The sequence below is a fragment of the Clupea harengus genome, chromosome 1 (genome assembly GCF_900700415.2).
Source record: "Clupea harengus chromosome 1, Ch_v2.0.2, whole genome shotgun sequence".
NCBI classification, from domain to species: Eukaryota; Metazoa; Chordata; class Actinopteri; order Clupeiformes; family Clupeidae; genus Clupea; species Clupea harengus.
Window position 1 is genome coordinate 23,960,181 of NC_045152.1, and position 13,117 is coordinate 23,973,297.

Genomic DNA, 13,117 nt, shown 5'->3' on the forward strand with positions numbered 1-13,117 from the left:
CATTTTGGTCGTCTTCTTGGTGGTATGGATAAATAATCATGTCAGACAGTCTTTTGTGGATGATTTCATTTGTCTTGGACTGTATTGGAAGAGATATGGTCCATCCTATTCAGATGATGTTACATCATACACCGAACAAGCTGAGTTCCATTAGATTACAAATACAAGAGCACGCTATCTCTCCTGTTTGCTATAGATAATAAACAAATACTCTTCTTTACAAATACATTTCTACTATATATCTGTCCTTCAGCTGTCTTCTAAACATCAGTTGCCTAATTTACATACCTCTATGACACAGGATAACAAGTCTTCAGCAAGAGAACTAGTTGTGTTATGCTGATTTATTTCTAACCCTCTTAATATTACTACATATTTACTAAATAGTAAGCATTCATCAAAGTTTGTGCAGTGTGCACTGGTTAATAAGTTAGTGCAATAGCCTAAGGAACCTCAGCCATTATGAAAACAAAGTTAAACATGGTGGACTGTCATGACATAAAAACCCTAACATCTCATTGTTACTTCATCATTTCTGCATTTCATTTCTGCACATACTGACAATCAATACTTCTACTGGATGTATTTTATGATTGCAAAACAACACAATTGTGTTGGTTTCTTTTATGACATTAATTTCATCTATGACAACAAACCCTCATATTCATATGTATGATCTACTGCTAACCGGAGATAGAGACAGAAAAGTGTGGGGGCGATTCTGCCACAAACATCAACTTTGCATTTCAGCCAACACTTGTAAATGATCTCTCTCTCTCTCTCTCTCTCTCTCTCTCTCTCTCATTATCTCTTTATCTTTTTCTGTCACACACACACACACACACACACACAGGCTTTCCACAAGCATATCAGCATTTTTGACGAAACCATTTTTGGTAAATATGACAGCAAAATGGGCCTACAGAGCTGCCCGTGAAGCCCCCCTATGACCTAAAACCACTTCCTGTTGTCTACACGATTTAGCCTTCACACAGGGTCCACCGATGGCCCGTGCATAACAGCATCTTTTGCTGAGCAAGTCTGCACAGAAGTGTTGATGTACACACAACGGTCGTTTTTTGTTTTTCCAGTAGGACATTTGTATTGTTTTGTATTGTAACTTTTATTGAAGACATAGGGAAAGTACGATGTCTTACAAGACAACATCCAGGCTAAATGTAATAAAATTGTCTCTTGTTGTAATAAAGTAATCGCACCTGCCACTGTAGGCTATCTTCACCAGCCCCATTTTGGCTTCGCAAAACTTTGAGAGAGGGGGACGAGGGGGCGGGCGGTGTTCTTCCCACAGTGTCATCGCATCTTTCAGGTAAAGTTTACCTACAGACACTAGTCCACAGTTGACGTTGTCTTTGAGCTGCACTGAACGTTTCTTTTCACTGGAAGTTGGAGTTAACCAGAAGGAAACCACTTGGACCTACAGCCTACTGCACTCACCACGAGCTCCACGGACTTCCGAAGAAGAGGTTAGCACAAAGAGTAAGTTTTGCCAACACTTGACATTAAAATTGAGGTACATTCGTTGAAGATCTGTGTGTCTTATTGACATGTTGTCGGATTTGAATTGGTAGATGAGGGACTCTACCAATTGGTTTAAAACCTGAAGTAGCCTATTTTATCGTTTTAACGCTGCGAATTGAGTTAACTCAATATAGGTTTAGCTAAAGGTTTTCGCTCTTGGAAAAATATACGCATGATTTTAACATTACGGATATTAAAATATAACACACAAGCTTAGGGTAAACGCCTGTGCCTAGATAATAACTTAATTACGCAATACGCACACATGTCACAAACAATAGAAAGAACCTCACACACTCATGCTAAACAATATTGTACACAGGAGCTGGAACAAGCAAAAGTGCAAAACATAATGGACTGTCACCTTGAGTATGTCAGGTTTATGAGAGGAGAGGCATTTCCGAGCTCTGGGTGGGTGGAAGTGGTACAAGAGTGGTACTAGACTATGTGGGTCTGCCAGGAGAACATGTTAACAGAGACTGAGTTTATTCTTCTTTGAGAGAGATACAAGAGAGACAAAGCCACAGTGTCAGTGTTCTCCTCAGAGACAGCCGTCTCAGTGTGAGCAGAGTGAAATGGCAGTGATGACAGACACATGAAGAGAGGTGACGGTAATGCACCTGACCAGGAAATCTAGGGGGACCAAACTGAACTGCCAGAAAAGAAAGAGAAAGAGAAGAAGAAAATTATGAGAGCATTGCAACTGTTTTCACACGGGAACCTGGGACTTTAGTTTTCATAAAATAATTTCATTTAGGATTTTCTGCGCATTAGTCTAAACAACAGTTGTGTGCGCTGGACTTGTACAGTAAGGTACATTTTTCATGCAATTCCCATTTTTGTCGTCTTTACTTGTCCATCATTTCTACACAAGATTCCCATACCATGTCAAGCATATGTCATAAGAGTGATGGCTGTCTTTTTGCCTCCTTGTGCAACTGCCCTGTGTTCTGCTGTTTCTCTCACATTTGAATGTATCTCTCATCCTGTTTTCCTCCATCTGCTCCTCAGCTCCTGGCCATTCCTGTAGCCATGCCTTAGGGTCAAGCGTTCTGTTTTGCACCTTCTTTTTCTTATCGTTCCTCCCTCTATTTCCATAACCAGAGCACAACGGACATCCAGCGCTCAAACTTTGCCATTGGTTGGCATGTCTATGACGACAAAAGAGTACCCGCAGAGGAGGAAGTCTCTGGGACCAGTCTCCCCAAAACGGATCTACAGGAGCCTCTCTGTCAGGCTCAGGGGTGGCGAGTTGTTAACGGATGGGGACGCAGACACCACCAAACACCAGTGCAGGGCCTCATCCACTGTCAGACCCAACAAGGACACCCAACTTTCCTGTTGGGTCTGTTTTGTAAGATCTATTATATTTTGTTTTTAATAGAAGCATTTTATAAAGTTCTCACTTTCAGATGAGTAGGTTGTAAGACATGACAGAGATGACACTGTTTTCCCAAATGATTGGCTATTAGCTGTGACGCTACAATTTCCACCCCTGAGATTTTGATGGCTATGCTTTGAGCTGACATTTACAAAATGAACAATTTGACTGTCGCTATGGCTCGTTCCTAGTGCTTGTTCGATCCACGCTGTCTCTGTCTGTTTCCTGTTCTCAGTACACAACTCTATGGGAGGCTGTGGAGAGCGAGGACACCCTGGCTGTTCAGAGCCTGTTGTCCAGGGATAGAGCATGTGGGGGAGGAGAGAAGCCTGAGCAGAGAGGAAAGTGGGAGAAGGAGCGGGAGAGGGGAGTGAACAGCATGAGCGAACACGGCCTGGTGCCCTTTGATGTGGCCATGCTTACCCACAATTCTCCTCTGCTACAGGTGCTCATTAAGGCAGGGGCTCGACATAATCCATACTGTGAGTATCAGGTGTTTGTGTTATTGATATTCCTATGTCACAGAATGACAAGTGATTATTGTCACAGATAATAATTATGGATTGAGCAGATTGTGGTAGACCTGCCATTTGTTTTCCCTGAGTGCACATGAGCTCAGCAACTCAGCATTGCTAGCAGAATCTCAGCTAAATGTGTTGAATCAGTTATTATTTAGTAATTTATTGCCTCATGTTTGAATAGCCAACTTGATATACTTTCAACCCATCTGTCCTGCTCTCTCTCTCTCTCTCTCTCTCTCTCTCCTCAGTGAGTCGGCCATCAGAGTGGGCTCTGAAGCTGGATGCCCTGGTGGCGCTGGCAGGGCGGAGGGTGGAGGAACACAGGAGGGTGGTGCTGAGCCGGGCCAAGGCAGGGGTCCAGCTGCAGGCCAGTGCCCAGCGGCAGCTCCACCTCTGGACCCTCCGGCATCAGCTGTACTGCAAGATGAAGGAGAGCTTACATCTCACAGGTTGGAGGGAGCACAGGGCCACGATCAGGAATAGGGCCCGTTTGATTCTGTACTGAGAATGTGTCCATGCATCAGAAATAGGACCACATGAGTTATGTGATGTTTGATTTGAAATAGCCTTTAAAAAGTAAGAATTTCCAAAGTTCTGCTGAATGGTAGATGTGGATTATTAGGTGTCTTTTTGATATTTCTAATGAAAAGTGTGTGTGTGTGTGTGTGTGTGTTTCTCCTGTCCTCTCAGTTCTTCCTGGCCCTCCCAGTAGTGCTGTCTTGCAGGTGACCAGTGCCTCGTCACTTTCAGTGTCAGTCAGAGAGCCAACTGGCATGAACGCTGGACTGATCACTCGCTACAGAGGTGAGCATACCTCTACATGTGCAGTCTAACGCTGTTTCTTGTTTTATTCTCAGGATCTTAAGAAATATAATGTCTAGATATAAATGTAAACATATAACATATAAATAAATGCAATGTATAATAGATTTAATGCAAATATAAATCCCTGTGTGCAGATCTGCTTTATGGTTGAAAGAGAGTCAGTCCGTCAATCCTAATTGAAAATTAAATTGGACCAATACCCTCATGATCTTTCTTTTTTAATTCTCATCCATCCCCAGTGGAGTGGAGCACATCAGAGACATTCCAGCCCATGTGTGGAGTTGGCTTTGTCACCAACATTAAGAGCCCCGTCTTTAACGTCACTGGACTGACCACTGTAAGATCACAGATACAGCCTCACTCTCTCAGCAGAGTATAGTATGTGGTTTGGGACTGTAAAAATTAATTTGTCAAAGTCTCAGGTGCAATACATCCTATGGTCTGTACAAAAAGAGAGACTGATATTTAACCACTTACCTCGGTTACTCAAGACATGGCTGTCAATGAGAACTTTATAAATAAATCGACCACTTGCCTTGTGTCTCAGGGCGTGCCATATCACGTGAGAGTGAGTGCCTACAACGTGAGAGGATGGGGCCCACCCCAGACCACCAGTCCAGCCGGTGCTGTTCCATCCAGTGAGTTATAGCTGCACCACTTTGTTGTATCTCTTGTCGTAGAAAGTCAGGAGTCCCGAAGTTTGATGAGAGGTGCACCCTTTATTTACAGCATGCAAACAGAAGGGAGCCATTTCATTAAGTGTGTGAAACAATTATCCAGTGCATCATTTTTTATACCTCCAAGTCCTCCTAGTTCCACTTCGTCTCTTGTCACCATGGCCTATCAGTGGGACAGAACATTTTGGCCTTTGCTACTATTATGTAGACCTCTGCTTAATAACTGGTTAACCCTTCCATTTCTGGTATACTTTCTATGATTACGGTGGCATAGCCGTTACCCCTTAGTTACCATATGTTAGTGATAATACTATAAGCTAGCAGGAGCTATTATCAGGGTTAGTACAGGGAAATTAACCCTTCTTCTCTTTAAAGTATGAGGTATGTAGTTTTTGGACCACAGAATAATAAGAATTATCTGACTTCTAATATAACAGATCAGGGCAACTGTTTAGAATGCTTACACTTAATGTACAAAAATCCCAAATCAGACTTCTTTTCATAATTGTGTTGAGTGTGTCTCCCCCTTCAGGCTGGCTGGAGTGTAGCGGGGTACGGGTGCGGAACTGGAAGCAGGAGCCTGAAGTGAAGAGGATCCTGGAGCAGATCAGAGAGCCACACTACAGGGGATACTGCATAGGTACGCCACAGAGCCACACTACAGGGGATACTGCATAGGTACGCCACAGAGCCACACTACAGGGGATACTGCATAGGTACGCCACAGTGTACTCAACAGCCATCCTATTCACTGCAGTGTTAGATGCTTTATAATAAGTTTGTTTAAAAGAGAAAGAATTGCCATCATTAAGCAATACTAAACTTTCTAAAGATTCAAAAGAATAACTAAGTACATCACACTGTTTGAGAAAGTATTGTAGTTATTAAATAGAAAAATAAGTGTATCTAAAAGAAGTAAATACCAATGTTATTATCATAAACTAAAACTAAACCTATACCTAAGATGAAAACAAATAGTTTTAAGACATTTTTGTAAACTGAAATAAAAGAACAAAAAAAATGTAAAACTAAAACTAAATGAAACAAATAATGATTGCTAAAAAACAAAAATAAAAGAAGAAAATAAGGCAAAGATGTTGTATCCGTTGAAGGCGCTGGTATCCATTCTGTGTACAGTATGGGATCATTTTTGTGGTTTACAAATGAATGTGCTTAGTTGAGATAAGTGTGTGTTTGACTTTAAGATTGAGGATATAGCATGTCAGATACACTCGCTAACTAGTGGAAGTACGGTAGTAGTAGTTATTCTTCCATTGAAGAAGTCAGATATGTCAGGCAGGAGCCATGTGAGTCCTGTACGGGACTTTTTCTAATTTAATAGTGAAAGTGGTACAAACAAAAGCATGGCAAATTCAGGTAACAGCATCTGTGGCATAGAAATCTTAAAGTTCACCTTCAAAGTTAACATTGACGGGAATACACATTATCCATGGAAAGAATGGAGCGAGACAAGCTGTAAATTCATATATGAGTTTGCTTTTAGTTAACTACACTGCAAGGATTGATCGTGAAAACCCATATCATATTGTTTGTCTAAAGTAAATGGTTTATAGTGTTTTTGCCTTTTATGTGTATTAGAGGCACAAATATCAACAACCTTTCGCAAAACCAAAAACAAATCCCAGATTGCCCTTTTAACAGGCTTTCAGTCTGAAACAAATGTAGCCTATGTTGCCTATCTTAGTTAAGTTTGGCCTCAAAATGTTGATGTATTCAACTGAAATTACTAAAACCAAAACTGAAACTATTATAAAACTACAAAATAAATAGAAAAGAGTTAATGAAATACATACTTAACTGAAACTAATGAAACAACAGATGAAACGAACTAAAACTAAACAGAAATTGAAATTGAATACAGACATAATATCAAAATTAATTTGAATATGGAAAACTATAATAACCTTGGTAAGTACATCAAAGTAAGGGAGCTACTCATCTTTCTGTGGTCAGCTTGATAAGATCTCACCACTATTGAAAAAATATACTTCCCTGTTGTTTACACACACATTAGGATCCTGTAGTCATCATTCATCGTCCCTCATGTTGGCATTTAAATCATGCTGGGAACAAATTTATTTTTTATTTCTGTTTGTGGACAGTTGTTGTCAAATGACAATCTGGCTAAACACAGGAGCTTGCTCTGTCCAATCTTCCCACTAATCACTCCCTCAACCCCACCTTCACCTTCTTCTGTGATGTCATAGAAAATGGCCACCAGCGGGGTTCCTCCAAGCGGCTGTCTGTGTCCCGCGGGTTCAAGCAGCTCTTCCAGTCAGCCACCAAGTTTGTGCGTTTACTGCAGAGGTGAGACGGCCATGTTAGAATTGGTGTGATGCCTGAGTTTGAGTTGTGCAGACACTTTCAACTAGCCCATTGATTTTCAGTGTTTCAGGATTTGTCAATAGTGCTGCTTACTCCAGCAAGTTTTAATTAAGTTGGTGTTCTTTATTTGAGTTGTAATTGTATGTTGTTGTGTTATGATAAACATAGTTAATGTGAAAAAAACAAAACGTGTTATTTTCTTTCTAAGGGGTGTGTACCTGGCAACAATATTTTACTACAAGGACAACTTCCTGGTCACGGCAGATGATCAATTTCCATTAGTGGAGATCCAATGCTGCTCCACCTCCATCATTCAGGACTTTCTCTGGTTTTCCAAGGTGCTCATTCTCATATTCTTCATATTTTCTTTTTTCTTTATTTAATAGATTTATACTTTCCTACATGTATGTATGTTTACAGTATATATTCATGTTGTCTTTTCTCTCACACACATACATATCCCCCCTACACACACACACACACACACACACACACACACACAGTTGTCCTGCGCTTGGCAGCAGGTGCCTTGGCTTCGGCAGGCCCTGAGCTCCTCCCTCTCCTCCTCCTCATCCCTCCTCCAGAACAGACTCAACATCCTGCGAGCGGTCGCACAGCTGCAGGTGAGAGGGCGTGATGGCACTGAGAGGCTTATAAATATGTCAGGGTGCATCCTGTTGTTTTCATTTCTGTTGCTAGTAGTGGAGTCATCCCACCAAATCACTTTGTTTTGGTCCTATTTGGTCTTACTCTTCTCACCACTGACCTATTGACCCTTCACATACAACCTCTTACCCACACTCACTTAAACCCTTCCTCTTTCCTCTGCAGTCTTCCCTGGGCACAGACGACCTGGGCCAGGTCTACTTTGAGCCTCTGAAGGACAGGCAGGGCAACGTGCTGCTGGTCACCCTGAGAGAATGCTCGCCGCACAGCCATCCTCCGGACCCTCCCCTCCGCTGGGTGCCCATGTCCCGGCTGGAGAAGAGCCGCAGCCACACCCCTCTGCTGCCTGAGCCTACAGCAATGGACACCCTCACGGAGCAACTCAAGGTGAGCAAGAGATGGAGTCTCATCCCAACACACGAGACTGAATGCTTCACTATGCCACCTAAACTACATACTTTTTGTGGGGTAGAGTGAGGTATGCACAACACTTGGACACAATATTGCATAACACTGTTTGTGTCTGTTTTTGTAGGCAGCCATTGTCTGAAATGTAGGTTAAGTGTGACTTTGACATCATGTTTGTTTAGAGCCTTAGATAATCTATGGGGTTAAGGTCAAGGTTAAAGTCTCTGTAGACCAACTGTGTGTTTAATAACAATTCTCCACAAACCCAAATAGGAGTCACACAAATACCCTCAGTGTTGATGAAGCACACTGCTAGCCATGTTTGAATGAATGAATGAATGTAAGTGTAAAAGTCTTTCCGCCCCAGGAGAAGTTGACCTACCACAGGCGTAGCATGCAGCAGGCCCAGCCTGGCCTCTATGTGGGGATCCTGAAACTGTGCAGCTCTGTGGAGCAGCTGCGGGTGCTGGTGCCTCAGAGGCTGCCCAACCTGCTCTGCCATGCAAGGGTGCGGAACAACCCCCACGTCTCCAGGTAACGCTAAATATGGTTACCTACTGTATGCTTCTGTGTCATGAATGATGCCAACTTGATACGGATACTGATTAAATTTAGTTTAAGATTAAGATTAAGTCAGACAAAGAGTTTTTATCGCTTAGGAACTTAATTTGATCCCAGTTGTCTGTGTGATGAGCTAACTGATCTACTTTATTTCAGGGAGGAGTGGGGGTGGCTGCAGCAGCACACAGCACCCCCAGGTGTCAGCACAGACAGGGACGATGACTCTGTGAACGACAGCTCTGGGTTGGAGGAGTTTGTGCACTCACTGAGATCCGCCATCACTAACCTGCTGACGCGACTCAACATCCCCCTCTACAGGGTAAACTCCATGTACACACACAAACTGAGGTTTTTTTTTTGTCGTTTTTCCCCCCGCACTGATTGAAAGCCCCTGAAGGTTCTACATTGATAGGTGCAGCTTGGATCTGAAGCTGGGCTTGTCATCAACCAAAAAAACTTTTAGACACTATTTGTAATCAAATTAAATCTATATATATAATTGATTGCAATAATAATATTTAAATATAATATTTCTTCTTTTACACATAGGTTACCAGGTTCATACTGTATATTTGTGACATAACAAAGTGGGTATGGAATTTGTTTGTGCTATATGCACAGTCCAACACCTTATAGTACGAGTGTGCAGTTCAAGACTGCTGTTGAAATCTCCATCCAAAAATACATTTTGTGCAAAACAAAAACTGTACGCATACCACAAATGATATTATGTGGAATATAAACCATTAGTCCAAAACCTCAAAGTCTTGCATTTTCTCTTTCTTTTGCCCCTCCAGGCCTATCAGTACCGGGTGTACACACAGGAGCTGCTTCAGTTTGGGGACCAGCTCTCTGTGCTGCTTCTGCTGCCTCCCAGTGAGGAGTTCAGTGCCAGTTACTGGCCACTAGAGGGCGCCCAAGACGCTGGGATTACCATGCCTTTGCAGATCTTTGAGCTGGGTAAACTCATCAGAACAGTAGCTCTGTATACACAGGGTCTAGCTTATGGTCCATTGGAAGACAACCAGAATCACATATTGTATATATTTTTCACCTATATGAACTAAAAACATTAGAATTACTAATAACTTGCAGGGTGTACTCAAGCACATTCCTGCTTTGGCTGCTCATCTGGTCAGTGACAGCACTGCAGCCCATTACACATGCTGTTCCGGTCAAACTAAAGGGAATCAGACTTTTCCCTACATTTGACACTTTTAAAGTCAAGTTCAGTTTGAGTTCCAGTGAACATGTACACATTATGCGTAAGGTAGATTTCACATAAATTGAGCTTATTTGACTGTTTCTGTTATGCAAAGTAACACACTTAACATTTAACACTTAACACTCACATTTAACATATGGGCCCCTCAGACATTACTAACAGGACTAATCATGTTTCCCAGTGCACTTCTGGGCGTATGCACGAGGCTTCCTGTCTCAGTACTGTCAGGCCTGGCTGAGGCTAGAGCTGGATGCCTACCTGTCCCAGCAGGCTTTGCGGGAAGCGCTGGACAGCAAAGAGGTCATGGAGGCCAGGGAGCGAGTTGGCCACATCACCCAGCTCTCAAAGGTCAGATATCTAGCAGGCACAGCGTTAACAGATACTGGTCAATAACATGTTTACAGGTTTTCACTGCTTATATGGCTTAATATGTCTATAGGTTGGCACAAAACCAGCATTGAACAAACAAACAAAACAGTCTTTTTTATATAAGCCCTATTTGTCGTTCTCATTCATCTCATTGTATATAGATTTCATTAAACCCTTTTACCAAATTGTGTAACTTTATCACCTTATAGAGGGAGAAAAAGCACACTCTAATTCAAAATGTCATTCAAATCCCACCTTGTCCGTTCATCTTTAGAGCCTGGAGGTAGTGTGGCGTGAAGCGAGATGGATCATGGATGTAATGCAATGTGTTCGAGCCAAGCGTGGCACCAGTCCAGGGGCAGTGCCTCTGGGGTTGGTCATGGGTGGGCAGCCTCCACCATCCTCCCTGGATGCCAGTGGAGAAGGGGAGAGAGGGGATGTTACCATGTTACTGCTGGGGGCAGTCTTGCCTCCTCACATGCTCAATCCACAAGCAGCCACAGGTAACCCAGACATTTTAATGCTCAAAAACAACATTCATTTTTTTTATTTCAAATCAATATCTATGTATCCTGATTCTCAGTTTTTGAATACATAATGTGTCATTTGTCTACAATTCTACTTTATTGAAACTGTAGAAATAGTTTAAAATGTACCCAGGCCTTCATCTTCTAGTGTCATTTAATCTTTGTCTTTCAGAGGGTATGAACAGTTCCTTGGATCCAGTCAGCCATGATATCACTATGTCAGGAGAAATCCTGTCAGACTTGGAGAACGTCCTGCCCTCTCCTGAGGCATATGAACTGGGAGTCCCTACTGAAGAGGTCCAGTCCTTCCCAGAGTACCTAAGCCTGCCTCAGCCAGAGTACCTTGGCATGCCTCAGCCAGAGTACCTTGGCATGCCTCAGACAGAGTACCTTGGCATGCCTCAGCCAGAGTACCTTGGCATGCCTCAGCCAGAGTACCTTGGCATGCCTCAGCCAGAGTACCTTGGCATGCCTCAGACAGAGTACCTTGGCATGCCTCAGACAGAGTACCTTGGCATGCCTCAGCCAGACATATTCTGTGGGGTGATTAGTGCTCCGCTCCTGCCTCCCATCCCCGAGGAGACGCACACAGTGCCCTGCCTCCAGGAGCCTGACCTTCTTCATCCGTGTTCTCTGCATGAAGAGGGCGTTGGAGGGAAGGAGGCTGTGGTGGCGGGAGACATGCTGCACATGTTGGACAAGCTAGACCTGTGTGGCGAGACGCTGTTAGGCTTCGGCGGGCTGGACCCTCCAGTGGGTCCTGATGACTTCTGTGTGCTGGGGGCAGAGTGCACAGCCAGCCTCCTCAGCAGCTGCGGTCCAGCCGCCGCAGACATCAGTTTGGAACATAATCAACCTTTATTTGATCAGGCAACTCCCTTGGGTTTTTCTGATGAGCTCTGTGAATTCCATGAAGGTACCAAGCTCTGGGCTATAGAGGGACCCTCGATGGGTTTCCTCCCACCCTCCCTCTCACCGTCCTCCTCCTGCTGCGGGCAGACTGTAAATCAGAGCCCTGGGCTGAGTGGGGAGAGCATTATTACAGAGGCTTCCAGTAGAGGGAATATTATGCCTGTAAGGAGTGTGGTGGCATGGGTGACCCCTGCTGACCAGCAGTCCTGACGGTAGCTTTCTACACTAGTAGAATAACTAATTCAATTTGTCAGGAGGGTGGGTCTGTAGCCTATTTTGAGGTATTAATGGTTTAGTTTAAATAGAATTTATGAGAATAAAAGGCCTCTGTAGCTCAGGGGATCAGTGGTGGGCCTTTGAGGTGCTTGCTCTGGTTGGTTTCCTAGCAGTGGAAATACAGTATACTAATGATGTTGTAAGGAATCTCAATCATTGTCAATCTCAGTTCCATCCTAATCACATGCTGTATCAGTAGTATCATTAATATAATCATGCATCTCAAACCATCCACCTCAGATTCTCGAAGGGGTTTAGGGACAACCAAACACTCGAAAAAACATTCCAATGCCAATTGACGCAAATTGCCAAGGTAAAGAAACAGGTTTAATCTACTTAACTGTTTCGTCCGAGTTTGATAGTTCAGAAATATATAAGTATGACTTTCACGATATAGATATTGAGTTGGGTTGATTTGCATAAAAAGGCTGCACAGTGCACCTTAGAGCAATTACGCGTATATGGAATAACATGGGTAGCCTATAGGTTTACGTAGCAGTACTGGTTAGTTCACTAGGTAAATGTCCTGGGGGGGGATGCTAAATAAAATGCATCATCGGTCAAGGAGACCGCATTTAAAGTAATGAAACAGTGGTTTCTTTAATTTCTTTCGAAAAAATAAAGATAATATGCAATATTGTTATATTTCAAAGGAGTGTTCTTTTTGCTTTCTGTCTGAAGTCTGAAGTGAGTTGTATACTACTGCCAACATGATAATCCACGTCCACATTGTAACTCACCTCAGTCACAACATTGTAGCCTACGGATGTTGTACACAGTGGCAACTTTTATTCTGCAGCACACAAGACGTCTTCAATGTAGACGCTTGTGCACTTGGTCAGCGGTCCTACGCTTCCCAATTCTTCTTTCCAAATCACTAACCG

General features: G+C 43.0%; 1 protein-coding gene across 1 annotated transcript; it reads left to right on the top strand.

Annotated features, from left to right (window-relative positions):
• Positions 1–995: 995 nt before the first annotated feature.
• Positions 996–12,167, top strand: LOC105898585 (ankyrin repeat and fibronectin type-III domain-containing protein 1-like). The gene is made up of 19 exons (XM_031572433.2): positions 996–1,327; positions 1,405–1,497; positions 2,644–2,893; positions 3,156–3,402; positions 3,690–3,890; positions 4,132–4,245; positions 4,506–4,603; positions 4,814–4,904; positions 5,476–5,583; positions 7,172–7,271; positions 7,498–7,627; positions 7,793–7,912; positions 8,121–8,342; positions 8,731–8,897; positions 9,081–9,243; positions 9,722–9,884; positions 10,331–10,497; positions 10,793–11,021; positions 11,218–12,167. The coding sequence occupies exons 3-19, from the start codon at positions 2,687–2,689 to the stop codon at positions 12,165–12,167; spliced, it is 3,477 nt and encodes a 1,158-aa protein (XP_031428293.1). The 5' UTR covers positions 996–1,327; positions 1,405–1,497; positions 2,644–2,686.
• The last annotated feature ends 950 nt before the right edge of the window (positions 12,168–13,117 follow it).